At 37.0% G+C, this 19,790-nt stretch overlaps 1 protein-coding gene across 11 annotated transcripts in view; it reads left to right on the forward strand.

The window, feature by feature from the left end:
- THOC2 (THO complex subunit 2) overlaps positions 1-19,790 on the forward strand; it is a 113,183-nt gene that overhangs the window by 26,927 nt on the left and 66,466 nt on the right. For all 11 annotated transcript variants that reach the window (XM_065916641.1, XM_065916642.1, XM_065916644.1 and 8 more), the window contains exons 5-8: positions 2,084-2,154; positions 3,014-3,135; positions 3,696-3,829; positions 18,157-18,323. In XM_065916641.1, coding sequence (XP_065772713.1) covers positions 2,084-2,154; positions 3,014-3,135; positions 3,696-3,829; positions 18,157-18,323 — 494 coding nt within the window. The remainder of the gene's footprint in view (positions 1-2,083; positions 2,155-3,013; positions 3,136-3,695; positions 3,830-18,156; positions 18,324-19,790) is intronic.

Here is a 19,790-nt window from a genome sequence, read left to right on the forward strand (position 1 = left end):
TTTGGTTCTAGAGTCCATGATCTTTTTACTGCATCATGTTATCTTTATAATATTTTGGCAATTATAAGGAAAATCAGTGCTGTACTTTCCTCGTTGAGATAGCATTTTCCTTTAAAAGACTAATCATGTAAGGGTGAGCAGGCCTGAGAGGTATTAATTAATATATTAACCCAAAAGGAAAGTGTGGTGTAACTTCATGCACTGTTGGGACCTCTGAGCTGGGTTAGGTGGTTGGTAATAGTGGGCCTAGAGTTTTAAATGACTGAGGACTTTTTAGTAAAATCAGAGGGAAATTAAAGAGAAGTTTGATGCTGATTTGGGGTTGAGGAGTCAGGAATAGTATATGAATTTATTGGAATAGTTTCATGAGTCAGAATAAAAAAAATAAAGTAAACAGGGAAGGCATAATTGGGATAATAGATTCCTGTGTTGATGATTGAGATAACTTAGCTAAGAAATTTACTGAGGTCCCATTAAGCATTTCCTAACATGGTCAGAACCCAGAGAGTTCTGGGTTCTTAATCTTAATCAGGTCTGGTGGCTAAGAGGAGAGTATATTTGGTTTGTAGAAGATGAACCTGCTACCCAAGTACTCTCATTTTAGGGACTTTGGAGGTAGATATTAGGGACTATAAGGCCTTGGAGGGTAGATAGACATTGGTTAAAAGAAGAGGCCCAATTTAGTCCTGACCTCTCAAGATCAGTATGTTTTAAGTTCTAGGCTGGGGAGGGACCAGAAAACCAGCTAATGGGGAGACCACTTGGGAGTCCCTGGAAAGGATTGATGAGATGCATGTAAATTTAAAGTCTTACTGAGAGATTGAGATTGTACTGCAATTTAAAGTACATTACAGGGTGTGTAAATTGCACCCTGAAATTCCCTTAATACCCTTGATCTGATTGTGTGCTTAGTTGTAGCATTCAGAATATTCGGAAATGGCACTTTCCAAGAAGGAAAAGTGGAGAAGTGCCAGGAAAATGTGGATGTGTTTAACAATAGATCCTCTTCTCTCTTGATTCTTAGTGATGTCAATAGAAAGTAAACTGAAGGATAGCAGTGGTACAATGTCTGCCTGAGGGGAACCCTAGAACTCTTAGAGGACAGTTTTTATTGCATCACTAAAATGGGTGCCTTTTTCTGTAGTACATTTTAAATATAAGTTGATTTTTAAAGTAAAGTGATGGTGTGTAATCAGTTAAAACAATAATTCTGAGATCAGTCTGGTAATCCTGCTAATCCTGGTTGAAGTTTTTGATGCTTAGCATTTAGAACTAATTGTTTATTTCCTCTATACTTTAGATGAGAAAATGGTTTGACAAATTCTTTGAATAATTTACTGAAGCTCAAGGAAGTGTCATTTAAAAAAATATTTAAATAGGAAGAAAATGAAAACCTTCACTGAATTTTTCTTTGCTGACTAGAATTGTAATACAAAATAGGATGTTAAAAATATCTTCTAATACAGTTTTCATAGAGTTGGTGACCAAATACCTTGGTTAGAACATGTTCTGTCAAGGGCTTGATCTTCATGAAAAATAGGGTCTTTGGTATTAGAAGAGATCTTTGTTGTCACCCAGTTCAATTTTCCACCTTAGTGTCTCTGACATGTGGTCATTTAAACTTTGCTTGAATGTTTCCTTTTTTTTTTTTTCTTGGCTATGCCACATGACTTACGGGTCCTTAGTTCCTCAACCAAAGGTTGAACCCAGGTCTTGGGTAGTGAAAAACACCAAGTACTAACCATTGGACCACCAGGAAATTCCCGAATGTTTCCAATTTTTTTGAAAGCAGTAGTTTTTTGAAGCTTTGTTGCTTCCAGTGCCTTAGCACATAGCTCCATAATCAACTGACCATTTTATGGATATGCCATTGGTCACAAGGTCAGTCTTCAGTATCATGAGAAATTAATTCTAATATTCATATGCATATGAGGGACAGCTTATGCTTATCACAGTTTAAATTTTCCCCCCCAATTCAGAATAAGGTATTTTAAATTTAGCTAGTTTTAAAGAAGCGAGGTATGTTATGGTTCTGTAGTCTAGAAAAATCAAACTTTCATCTTTTTTTCCTTCATCATTGTAGATATTGAGACAAATTGTTTAGAAGAAAAAAGCAAGAGAGACTATTTTACACAATTGGTATTAGCATGTTTGGTAAGTTTTAAAAAATACTTTCCATTTCTCAATTGTTTATGGAATGATTGTAATCACAATTAATCATGTTAATGGAGGAGGATATTGACATTCAGTTGACTGTTCATTATAAGGTGAGACTTGGGTTTTGAAATGGAATGCTTTGTAAAATTAGACACGCTATTTCTATGAAATAGGCGTGCTACTGTATCAAACTATCTATCCATATAGAACCTTTGGTGATATTCCTGACCTAGGAAGTTTCTAACTAAGGAAAAGGTAAGCATCTATTAGATGAGTAGAAATGATTTTGACAGCTTTTAAACTGAACGATTTTTCATAAAGTATTAGGCAAGGAGAAAAAGAATGGAGGTAGTTTAAAAATAGTAAATTCTAGAACTTATCATAATCATTGTCTAGTAAACCATTTTATGTTCATAAATTTAGAACTAAGGAGGAATGGCATTACTCAGACCTGGAAGAATGTCCTTGTGTTTGCTGCACTAGAATCTGACTTAAACAGTAGAAACCAAAGAAGGCTGAAGTGCTGCATTAGCTAAAAGAAAATTCAGTTTTAATCAGACTTAATTTTAATCAGAATTATATCTGTAGTTCTTGTCATTTGTAGGCTATGGAGAGCATGCATATAATTTTTAGTGAAGTTTTAAAAAACTACATGTTGTATTTTTCAATACTTTGAGAGTCATCATTTTTGTTAAATTGAAGTTCTAAGCCTTTTTATAAAGTTGTTGATATATATATATATAATATGTGATTTTAATATTCTTATTTGGGAAAATTATTTTGCATATGTTTTAAGATTGTGGATGCATAGTTGGAATGCTGAGGAATAAATGGCCTTTAATATTTTTTAATACAGTATTTAGTTTCAGACACAGTTCTAAAGGAACGCTTGGATCCAGAAACATTGGAATCGTTAGGGCTTATCAAACAGTCACAGCAATTCAATCAAAAGTCAGTTAAAATCAAGACAAAACTCTTGTAAGTACATGTATTTTTATGTTGTAGATCAAGTGCCTGTGTATGTTTTTTACTTCCCATGTTGAATACCAGAAGTTTTTAAAGGTGTTTTGAAGACTTTTGTTGTTTTTGCTGTTAGAGTGTGTCTCGTGTTTTTTCTAAGAGTGGCCTATGGTTATTGAGTCAGCAGTGAACTCTACCTGTGTGAAACCAATGTTAATTTTTTTTCCTTATTAGAAGTTAAAATAATCAATGTTTTTATTACTACCAGTAAAATAATTTACAACTATGGCTTTATTCTAGAGTATATTCTTGTCAATGATGGAGATAGTGTTATGTTAGCAAAATCATTTCCTTGTGTAGCTGGTTTCCCCTGTGTAATTCATATTGGGATGTCTCTTATGAATCACTGTTATTTTCTATCCTAAAAGATATACAAAGAGGTAAACTTTCAACAACTGTTCTTTTGGTGGTTTTATATAAGAGTAAGAAAATTCAATGAAAAGAATACATTAATCTTATGCAGGCCTGTTAATTGAAATTAACTTTATCTTTTTTTTATGATGTTTATCTAATTTCAGTTATAAGCAGCAAAAATTTAATTTGTTAAGAGAAGAAAATGAAGGTTATGCCAAGCTGATTGCTGAATTGGGGCAAGATTTATCTGGAAATATTACTAGTGATTTAATCTTAGAAAATATCAAATCTTTAATAGGTAAGATGTACATTATATGGTATGTGTTACTAAGAATAAATTTGACTGTTGAAGAATATCCATAAAGACAAAATTAGTGCATTTTCTATAGGTCTTTGTTTTTAAATTAAGAAATGAGAGAAGTGTTCAGCTTGTACTTTTAAGATTATTATCAGCAGAAAAAAATTTGACATGATATTTGTAAGAAATCTTTTTGGTACTGTTACCTTTGTGTTTATATTAGTTTCTGGTTTCTAGTATTTCTATCTTTAATTTTTCGGTATTTTCCAATAATTTTATGGAGGGTAGAAAATAAGCAAAAGTGAAACTATAAAATCTTTGGTGAACTCCTGAAATGTGGAAATGTTCTGTTCTTTTGAACTTGATTTTAAAAATGCTAAGCAACTTTGATACACATTTTATCTGTTAAAAGTAAGTGTAGCAGATGTCGTAAAAGTGTAACAAAGAGGAGAGTATTTTTTCCCCTACCTTTTGAATAGAATTTCTTTAGCATTGTTCTTTTTTTTTTTTTTTAATTTATTTGACTGCATTGGATCTTAATTTGCAGCATGTGGTGTTTTCATTGGGTCATGTGTTGGGGCGCTTGGACTCTGGAGTGTGCAGGCTTAGTGGTTATGGCGTGTGGGCTCCAGAGTGCACAGACTTCAGTAGTTGCAGCATGCAGTTTGAGTTGCTCTGTGGCATGTTGGAATCTTAGTTTCCTGACCAGGGATTGAACCCGAGTCCCCTGCACTGCATGGCAGATTATTAACCACTGGACCTTCATGGAAGTCATAGTGTTGTTCTTTATATTGAGCATTTGGAAGAAATAGTTGGCTTCTATAGAAAGGAGGAATGAATGATAGAAAAATAAGGTACTTCTGATTTTTCAAGAATGGAAAGAATTTTTCCTATTTGTTAGGTGTTATGCTATCTCAGGGAAGATTTTGCAACACTTGGATGTCTTAAGTTTTGAAACCTGTTGGAGAAGTCATATTTTCTGCCTCAATAGTTTTATATGTGTGTGTGTGTGTATATATATATATATATGTATATATATATAAAATTTCATTTATTTTATTTATTTGTTATTTTTGGCTGTGCTAAGTCTTTGTTGCTCTGCATGGGACTTTCTCTAGTTGCGATGCATGGGCCTCCCATTGCAGTGGCTTCTGTTGAAGAGCACAGACTCCAGGACAGGTGGGTTCAGTAGTTGGGGTGCTCAGTCCTAGTTGCCTCATAGCACGTGGAATCCTCCTAGACCAGGGATTGAACCCATGCCCCCTGTGTTGGCAGGTGGATTCTTAACCATTGGATCACCAGGGAAGTCCTTCACTGGTTATATTTTATTAGAGGATGTGTCCACTCAGTCACTCAGTTATGTCTGACTCTTTGTGGCCCCATGGACTGTAGCCCACCAGGCTCCTCTGTCCATGGGATTCTCCAGGCAAGAATACTGGAGTGGGTTGCCATTCCCTTCTCCAGAGGATTTACAGGATGCTTATGCTCAATTCTCAGTTATTTTCTGCGGTTTTGAAATTTATGTATGATTAAGAGAGAGGAGGTATCCTAGTCCTTTCCTCCTTTCTCCAGTGGGGACCCAGATAAAACTAGATTTACTGCAGTTATCTTTGCTTTTAACTTAGGCTTTTGGTGACCAACTGGTATAGAGGTAAGAAGCTTTTAGTTTAAATTTACCCTTTTCTTTGAAGTAAGTTTTATTCTGCAGCTGATTAAGTCTCTTTGCTACTTCCATTGTCAATTTAACACCAAGACTGGCAATCCCCTACAGCTGCAGGGCTCTTGCTTGCTTAAACTGTGTGGCAGTGACCCATTAAAAAAAATCACCTGTAGGGTTTCCTTTCTGTTCTTTGCAGGGTAGGCTCTACATTTTTCCTGCAGCATTTTGATCTAGTTTGAGATGTTTGTCAGTACTATCTTTCTATAGGTTTGTCTTTCCTTGTATCCTGCCATGTACTGTCAAAATGGTATTCCCTACATAAAAGTTCTGTGCTGTATGAGGTCTTCACATTTTTAAAAACTTTATCTGCTTGTTTGTTGACATCTCTTGTCTGTCCTTGTTCCTTCTATTTTTTGTCCTTGTGAGTTTACACTTTATTAGTTCTTTGTTATTTTGGGAACATTTCAGAGAGGGATTTTGTATGCTTTTATCTAACTGAGAAAAACATACACTATGTACTTTCTTTTCTTGAACTTTGTCCCCATAGATAACAGGCTATGTTACTGTATCTGAAGAACAGTGTGGCAATCACAGCTGTAAGCTCATGACTCACATGGATATTCCATGAGTTTAAAGAATTTGATTTCTTGGGCTAACCCTGTATTCTAGTCTGTCAGGTGTACTACAAAGCACGATAGCCCAGAAGCACTCAAATGCCACCTCTGCAGTGTGGACTTCTTTGGCTACCCCACCCCCCACCCCAACACTCCCTATTGTTCACTATATTTCTTCTGAGCATTTGGCACCATATAATATGCACTGTATTTTATGCCACATCCCCACTGGAATGTAAGTAAGTTCCATGAGAACGAGGGTTTTTGTCTGTTTTGTTTAGTACCTCTAACCTAAGTGCCTGGTACGTAGGTGCTGAATAAATACTTGTTGAAAAACAAATGAATGTTTCCCACTTTCTAGGATAGTTTATACTGATTCTTAGCCTCTTTCTCCCAACATGGAGGATTTGAGAAAGTTCATTTCCCTGGCTCAGTGTTTGTTTCTCTTTGGCTAGCTGATGCCTCTCCTCCCCCATTGTCTGAGAAAGAAATTTTTCATAGTTGAAGTTAAGACTGAGTACTCACTCTTTCAGTGTTAGAATTTACCGGATTCCTCCTCAGTGCAGACTCTAGGTAGTCCTTGTCTCATCTGGCCAGAGGAGTTCACTAACGTATCATCCTACTTTTCATGACATCTTTGGATGAGTTTCCTCTTATTTATTCCCATTGTTTTCTCTCTAGGAACAATTTAGACAGATAATACCTAAGCTGTCTCAGGTCTGATCTCCTTCACTAGCCACTGACAGAACTGGTATCTGATTTGGGAGGCTTGCATTTTAGATACACTTACATTTCAGAGTACTCGGTCTGATCAGGAGAAATCCTTATTTATTCTATAATTAACAGGTAGTCATTTGCTCCCTCAAAGATTCTGGCACATCAAAATTTTATGTCCTAAATATGAAAAACAGTATTTATATTCTGTCAGATAGCCTTGGGCTGTTTACTGCAAGCAAGCAAGGAATAGGAACAATTATGAGTCTATCTGGTGGTTGCAACCTCAAGTCTGACAGTAAGTTTGAGAAACTTAATAGGAATGTGTAGTGATTATTAGGCTCTTGAGCTGCCATGTCATAGATGCCTCACAGATGATCCCCACAGCAAGATGGCAAAAAGCATATTTTAGAAATTAGGGGAAAGAATATCAGAGATGGAGTCTTTGTTTTTTGGCTATGCCGAGCAGCTTGTGGGATCTTTTCCCTACCAGGCATTCAACCTGGGCCCTTAGCAGTGAAGGTGCTGAGTCCTAACCACTGGACTGCTGAGAAACTCGCAGAGATGGACTCCTTTGATTGCTGAACTAAACTATAAGCTGTCTATTCTTCTGTATGCCCTTCAGAAAAAGTAATAGCTAGTAGGTATTCTTTCCTTTTCTTTCTTCTAAATTAGTGGTCAGCAAACCTTTTCTGTAAAGGATGAGATGGTAAATATTTTTTTCCTTTGTGGGCCGTGTGTTTTTTGTTGCAGCTACTCAATTTTGCCATTGTAGTGTGAGATCAGTCGTGAACAATATGTAAATAAAGGAGTGTCTGTGACAGCACAACTTTATGTACAAAAATTGAATGGGTTTGATCCATAGGGTGTGGTATGCTGATCACTGCTGTCAATCGAAAGTTATGGCTAAAAATTAGTCATGGAGCTAGCTTGAGTTTAGTTTTGGAGACTGAAAATGATTCTTGCTGGTTTGGGGTTTAGTGGCCCAGGATCTTTTTGGCTTTGACTCTCTGATCCTTTCCTTCTCATGCAGAATCAGAGCCCTCTTCGCCAAACCTCAGGACCTTCATTTGTCACCTGGTGTCCAAGGTTGTAAATCTGATTGGAGGTGGGAAGGGTGGGGTGAGAGTCTCTCCTCCTCCAGTCTCACAAGTCCTCTTAGTTACTTGTTAAGTGACCAGAGAAACATTAAAAACGAAACCCTAAGTCAAATGATTTTATTCTTTGGCAGATTATGGGACATTTAACCCCTTTGAGTACATTGTCTTGAATGTACTTAGTATTCTCTCTTTAGATCAGTTTGGATATAAGAGCCATTCAGCCTTGAAGCTTCCTATTGTATCAACACCCTCCTATCCCTTGGAAGTGGAAACCAGTTGACTGCTTCCTTTACCTAAGGCTTTGCTTTATTGGTGTTTGTTTACTATACATGAGTTACAAGGAAGTCATTTATCTCTACTATGAAAAAGAAGACAGCAATTGGTGTTCTTAAGTATAGTTTTTTTTTAAACTATTATACTTTTATCTTGTTGGATGCATTGCTCTGCATCTTGCTTCTCTGGTTCTTGCCTTGAAATGTGCAGTTTTTTGCAAATACTATCTCTTAGAAATAGTTTAGCATAAGTTTTCATTAGCCTGTTTTAGTCCATTCAGGTTTCTGTAACAAAATCTCACAGACTGTGGGGCTTATAAATAACAGAAATGTATTTCTTACAATTTTGGGGGCTGGAAGCCCAAGATCAGGGTGCCAGCATGGTTGGGTTCTCATGACAGCCCTCTTATGGGTTGCAGACTGCTAACTTACTGTTGTATCCTCATGTGGTAAAAGGGGCAAGGGAGCTCTCTTTTCTAAGGGCATTACTCTGATTCATGAGACTATGCTTTTATGACCTACTCATCTCTCAAAGAGCCTACCTCCTAATGCCATTTCATTGGGCAGTAGAATTTCAACATGAATTTTGGAAGTACAAAAAACATTCAGACCATGGCTTAGCCTGCTTCTAAAGTAAGTTTACATGCCAGAGCTACATCATGTCCTTTTGTTCAGAACATGGTTTTTCTTTGTCTTATAAGGTTTATTCTGTCAGGAACATGATAATTGAAGCTATCATTCTGTTTTATTGTCAGAAATGTATAGGCTGGATGTCTCTGCCAGTCATGTTTACAGTGTTATCTGGGTCTTTTTGTTTCTGTTAAGAATCTCAATTTGACCTATCCCTAAAAGAACCATTGTTGCTTTAATCATGTTTTTTGCCTGTAATTGTGGTTAGTTGCTCTAATACTGGTCATCTTATCCATCTTTGGGGAACATTAAGTTACTTTTCCTTGTGTTTTTTCCAAAGATGTATCATCCAAAAGGTGTGAACTTTCATTATGGGTAGGGAAGGCATTTTATTAATCTCTGTATCACAAGCATTTGGTACATAGTGGGTAGTTACTTAATGTTTCTTTAAATGAAGGAATGAATCCATGGCCATTACAGGTCTACCATTTAAAAATGTTACTTTCCATATGGTTCCCTGTTTGTTCCTGAAAAAGCGTGTGTGTGTGTGTGTGTGTGTGTGTGTATGTATTGCTTAATGTAGCTGATGTAGAGGTAGGGAGTAGGCTTATGCTCTTTCTCAGGATGACATGACTATCAATGCTTGGGCTGGATAAAAGCCTTTTTAAGATGTTTGAGCACAAGATTGCCTGTTCTACCACAACTGCCATTAGAAAAAAAAATATTTTGTATATTTTAAACTTACTTATTGTTATTAAAATCTTAATTGTATATGAAATAGTTTAACTGTTATTTAGCAAATCTCTACTATTTAAAAAATGATTTTCTAAATCCTTCATTTGGTTTCTTTTTCTTTGTTATATAGCATATGTGTGTTAGTCACTTGGTCGTGTCTGACTCTTGTGACCCCATGTACTGTAGCCTGCCAGGCTCCTCTGTCCATGGGATTCTCTAGGCAAGAATACTGGAGTGGAGAAGCCATTTCCTTCTCCAGGGCATCTTCCCAACCCAAGGATCGAACCCTGTTCTGCATTGCAGGCAGATTCTTTACCGTCTGAGCCACCGGGAAAGCCCATTATGTAGCATAGGTCATTCCAATTGATTGGACTAACTTATGGCACCTGAGAGATAAATAGAAAACTAATAAGCCAGGTTTTTTTGGTAAGAGATACAAACAGTGTCATCTGTTATAAATAAATGTTGCATCCTGTTCGTCTAGGTTACAACCTTAAATTGCCTCTAGAAAGAAATTGGTTGACATTACAGATCACTGTAAAATAACCTTTGTGGAATAATACTTAAAACAAAACATAATGTATCGATGGTTCATTCTGTAACACATTGAAAATATAAACTGTAAAGCAGTGTGAATGAAACACAACTTTTCCATGTAATATGTTGCTGTTCTAGTCCTTATACACAAGTTTTGTGGACTGTAGCTTAAATGGATAGTTACAAGCTAACAACTTTTTCTAAAGTATATTCAGTGTATCTTTTGTTCTCTGATAGAATTGTTCATTTTTATTTAGTTGAGTGAATTTTTATATTTAGTAGATGTAGGAGTAGTTATAATGTTGGAAAGTTTGCTAGATCCTACTTCCATACTCTATTGTTAGTGTTATAGCAATTTGAAGGTGTTTTTGTTTTTTTTTTTTTTTTTCAACTTTATCTAGGCATAAAGTTGTGTCTGGCTGTTTGGAACTCCATGGACTGTAGCCCACCAGGCCCCTCTGTCCATGGGATTCTCCAGGCAAGAATACTGGAGTGGGTAGCCATTCCCTTCTCCAGGGGATCTTCCTGATTCAGGGAGCAAACCCGGGTCTCCTTCATTGCAGGCAGATTCTTTACCGTCTGAGCCACCAGGGAAGCCCATCTAGGCATAATTGACATACAATAAAATGTGCGTATTTAAAGTGCACAGCTTGAGTTTTAACACATATATACACCTGTGAAAACATCTCCACAATCTAGATAATGCACTTTTCTATCACCCACTCTCCAAATTTCCTCTTGTCCCTTTGTATTTCATTCCTCCTTACTCCCTATTTCCTCCTGGGATAATCAATGATCTGCTTTCTTTCTTTTTTATAATGCTGTTGCATTGTTTTTTATTTTTTTTTATTTTTTATTTTTTTTATTTTATTTTTTATTTTTCAGTGGGTTTTGTCATACATTGATATGAATCAGCCATAGAGTTACACGTATTCCCCTGCATTGTTTTTTAATTTGTAAAGTTTTAAAAATATTTTGTCTGTACTTGGTCTTCATTGTTGAACATGGGTTTTCTCTAGTTGTGGTGAGCAGGGTCTAATCTCCAGTTGCGTTGTTCAGGCTTCTCATTGCAGTGGCTTCTCTTGTTGCCGAGCACACGCTCTAGGGCTTGCAGGCATCAGTAGTTGTGGCTTGCGGGCTTTAGAGCATGGGCTCAGTAGTTGTGGTACATGGGCTTAGTTACCCCATGGCATGTAAAATCTTTCTGGAGCAGGAATTGAATCCATGTCCCCTGCCTTGGCAGGTGGCTTCTTAACCACTGGACCATCAGGAAAGTTTAGTGATCTGCTTTCTAAACTAGAGATTAGTTTACATTTTCTATAATTCTTTTATAAGTGAAATCATACAGTGAACATTTTTTTTGGTCTGACTTATTTAATTAAACATAATTATTTTGTAATTTATCCATGTCGTTGCTTGTATTAGTCGTTATTGTTGAGTGGTATTCCACTGTATATTTACAGTTATACTGTACTACATTTTATCCATTCACTTGTTGATGGATATTTGAGAGTGTCCTATTATAAATAAAGCTGCTGTGAATATTTGTGTATAGGTCTCTATATGGACATAGACATTTTTTCTCTTGAGGTAAAACCTAGGAATGAAATGGCTGCGTCATATGGTAGGTGTTAAGTTTAACTTTTAAGGAAGCTGCTGATTTTATAAAGTAGTCATACTATTTTACCTTGTATATTTCCACCAGCAGCATTTAAAAATTCCAGTTGCTATTTTGGAGTCACTTGTACATTCATCAGTTCAGTTCAGTTGCTCAGTCGTGTCCAACTCTGCGACCCCATGATTCGCAGCACGCTAGGCCTCCTTGTCCATCACCAACTCCCGGAGTTTACTCAAACTCATGTCCATTGAGTCAGTGATGCCATCCAGCCATCTCATCCTCTGTCGTCCCCTTCTCCTCCTGCCCCCATTCCTCCCAGCATCAGGGTCTTTTCCAATAAGACAACTCTTCGCGTGAGGTGGCCAAAGTATTGGAGTTTCAGCTTCAGCGTCAGTCCTTCCAATGAACACCTAGGACTGATCTCTTCAGGATGGACTGGTTGAATCTCCTTGCAGTCCAAGGGACTCTCAAGATTCTTCTCAACACCACAGTTAAAAAGCATCAATTCTTCGCAACTCAGCTTTCTTTATGGTCCAACTCTCACATCCATACATGACCACTGGAAAAACCATAGCCTTGACTAGACAGACCTTTCTTGGCAAAGTAATGTCTCTGCTTTTTAATATGCTGTCTAGGTTGGTCATAACTTTCCTTCCAGGGAGTAAGCGTCTTTTAATTTCATGGCTGCAATCACCATCTGCAGTGATTTTGGAGCCCAGAAAAATAAAGTCAGCCCCTGTTTCCACTGTTTCCCCATCTATTTGCCATGAAGTGATGGGACCAGATGCCATGATCTTAGTTTTCTGAATGTTGAGCTTTAAGCCAACTTTTTCACTCTCCTCTTTCACTTTCATCAAGAGGATTTTTAGTTCCTCTTCACTTTTCTGCCATAAGGGTGGTATCATCTGCATATCTGAGGTTATTGATATTTCTCCCAGCAATCTTGATTCCAGCTTGTGCTTCTTCCAGCCCAGCATTTCTCATGATGTACTCTGCATGTAAGTTAAATAAGCAGGGTGATAGTATACAGCCTTGACGTACTCCTTTTCCTATTTGGAACCAGTCTGTTTTTCCATGTCCAGTTCTAACTGTTGCTTCCTGACCTGCATACAGGTTTCTCAAGAGGCAGGTCAGATGGTCTGGTATTCCCATCTCTTTCAGAATTTTCCACAGTTTATTGTGATCCACAGCAGTTGAAGGCTTTGGCATAGTCAGTAAATCAGAAATAGATGTTTTTCTGGAACTCTCTTGCTTTTTCGACGATCCAGCGGATATTGGGAATTTGATCTCTGGTTCCTCTGCCTTTTCTAAAACCAGCTTGAACATCTGGAAGTTCATGGTTCACGTATTGCTGAAGCCTGGCTTGGCGAATTTTGAGCATTACTCTACTAGCGTGTGAGATGAGTGCAATTGTGCGGTAGTTTGCGCATTCTTTGGCATTGCTTTTCTTTGGGATTGGAATGAAAACTGACCTTTTCCAGACCTGTGGCCACTGCTGAGTTTTCCAAATTTGCTGGCATATTGAGTGCAGCACTTTCACAGTGTCATCTTTCAGGATTTGAAATAGCTCAACTGGAATTCCATCACCTCCCCTAGCTTTGTTCATAGTGATGCTTTCTAAGGCCCACTTGACTTCACATTCCAGGATGTCTGACTCTAGGTGAGTGATCACACCATCATGATTATCTGGGTCGTGAAGATCTTTTTTGTACAGTTCTTCTGTGTATTCTTGCCACCTCATCTTAATGTCTTCTGCTTCTGTTAGGTCCATACCATTTCTGTCCTTTATCGAACCCATCTTTGCATGAAATGTTCCCTTGGTATCTCTAATTCAGCATTCAATATCACAGTAATCCAAGCCTATGCCCCAACCAGTAATGCTGAAGAAGCTGAATGGTTCTATGAAGACCTACAGGACCTTTTAGAACTAACACCCAGAAAAGATGTCCTTTTCATTATAGGGGACTGGAATGCAAAAGTAGGAAGTCAAGAAACACCTGGAGTAACAGGCAAATTTGGCCTTGGAGTACAGAATGAAGCAGGGCAAAGGCTAACAGAGTTTTGCCAAGAGAACACACTGGTCATAGCAAACACCCACTTCCAACAACACAAGAGAAGACTCTGCACATGGACATCACCAGATGGTCAACACTGAAATCAGATTGATTATATTCTTTGCTGCCAAAGATGGAGAACCTCTATACAGTCAGCAAAAACAAGACCGGGAACTGAATGTGTCTCAGATCATGAACTCCTTATTGCCAGATTCAGACTTAAAGTGAAGAAAGTAGCGAAAACAACTAGACCATTCAGGTATGACCTAGATCAAATGCCTTATGATTATACAATGGAAGTGAGAAATAGATTTAAGGGACTAGATCTGATAGATAGAGTGCCTGATGAACTATGGACAGAGGTTTGTGACATTGTACAGGAGACAGGGATCAAGACCATCCCCATGGAAAAGAAATGCAAAAAGGCAAAATGGTTGTCTGAGGAGGCCCTACAAATGGCTGTGAAAAGAAGAGAAGTGAAAAGCAAAGGAGAAAAGGAAAGATATTCCCATTTGAATGCAGAGTTCTGAAGAATAGCAAGGAGAGATAAGAAAGCCTTTCTCAGTGATCAATGCAAAGAAATAGAGGAAAACAACAGAATGGGAAAGACTAGAGATCTCTTCAAGAAAATTAGAGATACCAAGGGAACATTTCATGCAAAGATGTACATTCATAGGCCATACTTTTCGAGGGTGCAAGGAAAGGCAAAAATATTCAGAAGTTTTCTTCCCAGAGCTTTAGGTAAACATCTCTGGAGAATTTATGGAAGTCGAGCTCTTTTCTGTAAGATGATCATTGTTTTGGTCCTTTCTTTCCTTAGTATGAGAAGTGGAAGAAAAATGTATTCTAAGCTTTGGTTTCATAAAAGGAGGAAAGAAATACTTAAATTTGGAGGGTTTGGTTTTCTAAGTGATGGCTAAGATACTGCAAATTAGACTTTATAGCAATTAATACTGCAATTAGCTTTATAGCATTTAATATACTTAAGTGTGGAGATAATAGAAGTAACTCTTTTAATAGAGAAATCATTAATAGATTATATAAGAATTTTCTTTGAAAAATCCTGTAAGTCATCCATAAGGTACAGTGGTTAGACCCAACACCTCTTCCTCAGTTGACACTGTTCTTTTTTTCTCCCACGTTAGAATAAATCAGTGCTTATTTGCTTGCCCCAGATGAAGTGGTTAGCTTGCATTTAGGGGCTATGCCTAATGAACAATCTGTAATTAAAAATTCTAGAATTCATTCAACTTGGTGCACAAGGCATAAGGGAACTGATATAAACTGAGGGAACAGCAGAGTGATGTGGTCACTCTGGGTCATCAGCATATATTATTTTGAGATGAGTGGTGGATGAAGTTGATGATATCATTTATTTTTTAAATTAACTTTGAAAGTTTAGTTTTTATTATAGTTGTTTTACAATGTTGTGTTGGTTTCTACTGTGCAGCAAAGTGAATCAGCTCTACGTGTGCATATAGCCCGTCTTTTTTGGATTTCCTTCCCGTTTAGGTCATCACAGAGCTTTGGGTAGAGTTCCCTGTGCTATACAGTAGGTTCTCATTAGTTATCTATTGTATACATAGTGGTCTGTATGTGTCAGTCCCCATCTCACAGTTCATCCCACTTCACCCTTCCCCCTTGGTGTCCATATGTTTGATCTCTGAATCTGTTGTCTCTATTTCTGCTTTGTAAATAAGTTCATCTGTACCATTTTCTTGATTCCACATAAAAGTGATATCATGCGATATTTGTTTTTCTCTTTCTGACTCACTCTGTGTGACAGCCTCTGGGTCCATCCATGTCTCTGCTAATGGCACAATTTCATTTCTTTTTACGGCTGAGTAATACTCCATTGTATATATGTACCACATCTTTATCCATTCATCTGCTGATGGACATTTAGATTGCTTCCATTATCCTGGCTGTTGTAAATAGTGCTTCAGTGAACATTCAGATGCATGCATTTTTTTGAATTATAGTTTTCTCCAGGTATATGCCCAGGATTGGAATTGCTGCGTCTTATGGTATTAGGTTGATGAAAGAGTAATTGCGGTTTTGGACCCTGAATTTTAAATCATTATAACTAGACTCAAAGACGTCTTTATTAATCAAAATAGGAACCATTACAGTCAACATATTTTTGCCAATGAGAAATAAGTTTGTTTATTCCTGTAGCATAAAAATCTGTGCTTTGGGATTCACTGAACTTTTGGAAAGCATTTTCTGTCTCCTGATGATTGTGGAAGCATTTTCCCTGCAAAAGGTTGTCGAGATGCTTGAAGAAGTGGTAGTTGGTTGGCGAGAGGTCAGGTGAATATGGCAGATGAGGTGAAACTTCGCAGCCAAATTCGTTCAACTTATGAAGCATTGGTTGTGTGCTGTGCAGCTGGGTGTTGTTGTGGAGAAGAATTCGGCCTTTTCTGTTGACCATTGATGGCTGCAGGTGTTATAGTTTTCTGTGCATCTCATTGATTTGCTGGGCATACTTCTCAGATGTAATGGTTTCGCTGGAATTCAGAAAGCTGTAATGGATCAGACTAGCACACACAGACCACCAAACAGTGACCATGACCTGTTTTTGGTGCAAGTTTGGCTTTTGGAAGTGCTTTGGAGCTTCTTCTTAGTCCAGTCACTGAGCTGGTCATCGCGGTTATTGTATAAAATCCACTTTTTGTTGCATGTCACAGTCCAGTCAAGAAGTAGTTTGTTGTTGCATAGAAAAAGAGAAGATGACACTTCCAAGTGGTGACTTTTTTGATTTGCAGTCAGCTTATGAGTCACCCACTTATCAAGCTTTTTCACCTTTCCAATTTGTTTCAAGTGCCAAATGACCACAGAATGGTCGACATTGAGTTCTTGGGTAACTTCTCACATAGTTGTAAGAGAATCAACTTTGATATTGGTTGTTGTCAACTTCCAGTGGCCAGCCACTGTGCTCCTCATTTTCAAGGCTTTCATCTCCTTTGCAAAACTTCTTGAACCACCATTGCACTGTATGTTTGTTAGCAGTTTCTCGGTCAAATGCGTTGTTGATGTTGTGAGTTGTGTCCACTGCTTTACGACCCATTTTGAATTCAAATAAGAAAATTGCTCAAGTTTGCTTTTTGTCTAACATCATTTCCCTGGTCTAAAATACATATGAAATAAATAGCAAGTAATAAGTTATTAGCCAAAAAACATAAAGTGAGAAATGCACATTAAAATGATATAGAACATAAGCATATTTATTTAAGAATGCATTCCAATATCAAATGGCAAAGTTCCACAATGCAAAACCACAGTTACTTTTGCACCAACCTAATAGTTTTGTTTTTAATTTTTTAAGGAACCTCTATACTCTTCTCCATTGTGACTATACCAATTTACATTCCCACCAATGGGAATGTAAGGCCTGACACTATAAAACCCTTAGAGGAAAATATAGGCAGAACACTCTATGACATAAATCGCAGCAAGATCTTTTTTTGACTATATCATTTAAATGATTTGTCTCTTTTATTTTGCATTGTTTATTATGTGTAAATGGTTGCATTCTCAAATGCACATATGATCTAACTGCACTATAATATAATTATAGTAACAGCTGAAGATGAATGCAAATAGAAGTAATAATAGTATTGAGAGTAGGGTGGCTGATAGGAATGTTTATTAAATTCGTGTCTATTGGCCTTTTTAACTTACTCTAGGAGATTAGCAAGGGTAAGTAACCATCAGTTCCTATTAAGTGCTTATTTCCCTTCTCTTTCCTGCTCTACCTAAATTGTTTTCTTACTTCTCTGTTTGTTTGTGTTTTGTCCCCAGCTCCTTGGTATTCTCATATCTTTAGTATCAGCAGTGTACCTGATTTCCTTTAGAATTACTGCCAAAAACTATGAATGTACAATTACTTTTTGTAGCTTTGTTGTGTATGTAAGATAAACTATGATTCTAAAAATGATGCTCTACTTTCACAAACCTGAACCTCGAACTTGTTTATCCACATTCCAAATAGCTCTGCATGAAAGTTGTCTAACTTGTAAAACACATTGTTTGATTTTCATATTTTGATAAGAATTAAAAATGTGAATCTCTTTCACTAGTGTGAGTAAACAAGAACTGATGAGATAATGTGGCATAGAAGTTTCACTTAGCACAGGGTCCTGGGCTCAGCTGTATCAGTAATCTGCTCTGTAATTCAGGGCAAGTCATGTTTCTCACCTGTAAAATGTGGGGGGTTGTCTTGATGACCTTGGAAATGAAGATTTCCCTCTGGGGCAGAGAAGGCAAACTTGTAAAAGAAGTTGTTTTTAAAAACATCTTTATTTTATGTAAGTTGTCCCTGAAAGTTAATGACTTTTCTAGAAATGATGTATAATCACTTTTGAATTTGTGTATATCTCATCTGTTACAGGCTGCTTTAATCTGGATCCCAATAGAGTTCTGGATGTCATTTTAGAAGTGTTTGAATGCAGGCCAGAACACGATGACTTCTTTATATCTTTATTAGAATCTTACATGAGTATGTGTGAACCGCAAACACTGTGTCATATTCTTGGGTTCAAATTCAAGTTTTATCAGGTAAAAAAAAATGTGTGTGTGTGTAAATTTTGTGATTTTATATGTAAAATTTAAATTTTATTTGTAAATGATTGGTTTCAGCTCAGCCATTTTAGCAGAAGGGATAAGAAACTACATTAGTGGTATGAATGATGTGATGTGAAAGCCTCTAAGAAAGCCTAATAAATTTTTGCCTTGAGAGAGATGGAGTCAGGGAAGACTTTACAGATATAACATTTTTTTGGAACCTGGTGCTTGAAGGCTGTATGAGTTTGTCGAGAGTTGTCTGTGCAGAAGTAACAAATAGTATGTGAATGAAGACATGGGAGATAGAATGTATATAACATGTTGAAGAAATGGTACTTAGTCTCATGTGACTGGATTGTAAGATATGGGGGAAAAAGGGACAGGAAGTGAGGTTGGAAAGGTTGGCACAACTTTAGATTGTCAGGAGCCTTGAGTGCTGTGTTGAGTTAGAATTTTATCATATAGGTAGTTACCGCTGAAATTTTTCATGGATGTGAATAAATTCTTGAGGCCTTTCTTATATCATTTTTCACTTACACCACTGCGTAGTTATCTTGCAGATCTCTGGCCTCTGATTATTTCTCTTTCAATCCATCTTTCATATTATGGATATACTACTGTTACATTCTGAAAGAGATCTAATTAACACACTGCTTAAAAACCTTTGCTGGCAGGATGAAATTCAAACTTCTAAATGTAGCAGAAAAGGCTCTTCACAATCTAGGCCCATTCTTTCTTTCCAGCCTTATCTTTAGTAATTTTTTTCCCTTCACATCTAATATTCTAGTCATATTAAATTACTGCTGTTACTTGAATTTTGGTATGGGCATTGCTATGTATAGACCTCTGTCTAAATGCAGTTCCTTATAACTGGAAAATTTACTCACCCCCTCTCATCTGTCTTTTCTTCATCTTATAAATTCTTATTTATTCTTTAAGATCAAGTACTTCTTGAACTGTAAAAGTTTTTGGTGGACACTTGACCCATGCAGAGTTTAAGTCACTTCTTAAATTCTGTTCTTATAAAACTTGACTCAGACTTCTAGCACTTATCAGGTTATACTGGAATAAACTATGTCTGTCTCCTTTGCTAGGTTGTGAGTCATTCAGGACAGGATCTATATTTTACTAATTTCTCTTGATTTATTTTATTGCTTAGCCTGTAGTAAAAGTTCACTAATTATTACAAATGAATGATCTATGTTTTAGGAAGATAACTCTCTTGATAGCGTGGAGGATTTTAATGTAATAAGGCCTCTGTTGTCTTTCTGGTCTAGCTTTTCTAATTTGTATACCTGCCTGGGATTTTCAACTAGTCAGGAAATACTCATTTACTGAGTTTTTATGGCATGTTGTTGCTTTGTTAAGCACTGAGGATACTCTGGAAAAGAGTGTCTATTCCTGTCCATAAGAGCTCAAGTTCAGGGTAGAAGGACAACTTCTTTTAGGATTCTCAAATAT

This window comes from Muntiacus reevesi, chromosome X (genome assembly GCF_963930625.1).
Source record: "Muntiacus reevesi chromosome X, mMunRee1.1, whole genome shotgun sequence".
In the NCBI taxonomy this organism is placed as follows: domain Eukaryota; kingdom Metazoa; phylum Chordata; class Mammalia; order Artiodactyla; family Cervidae; genus Muntiacus; species Muntiacus reevesi.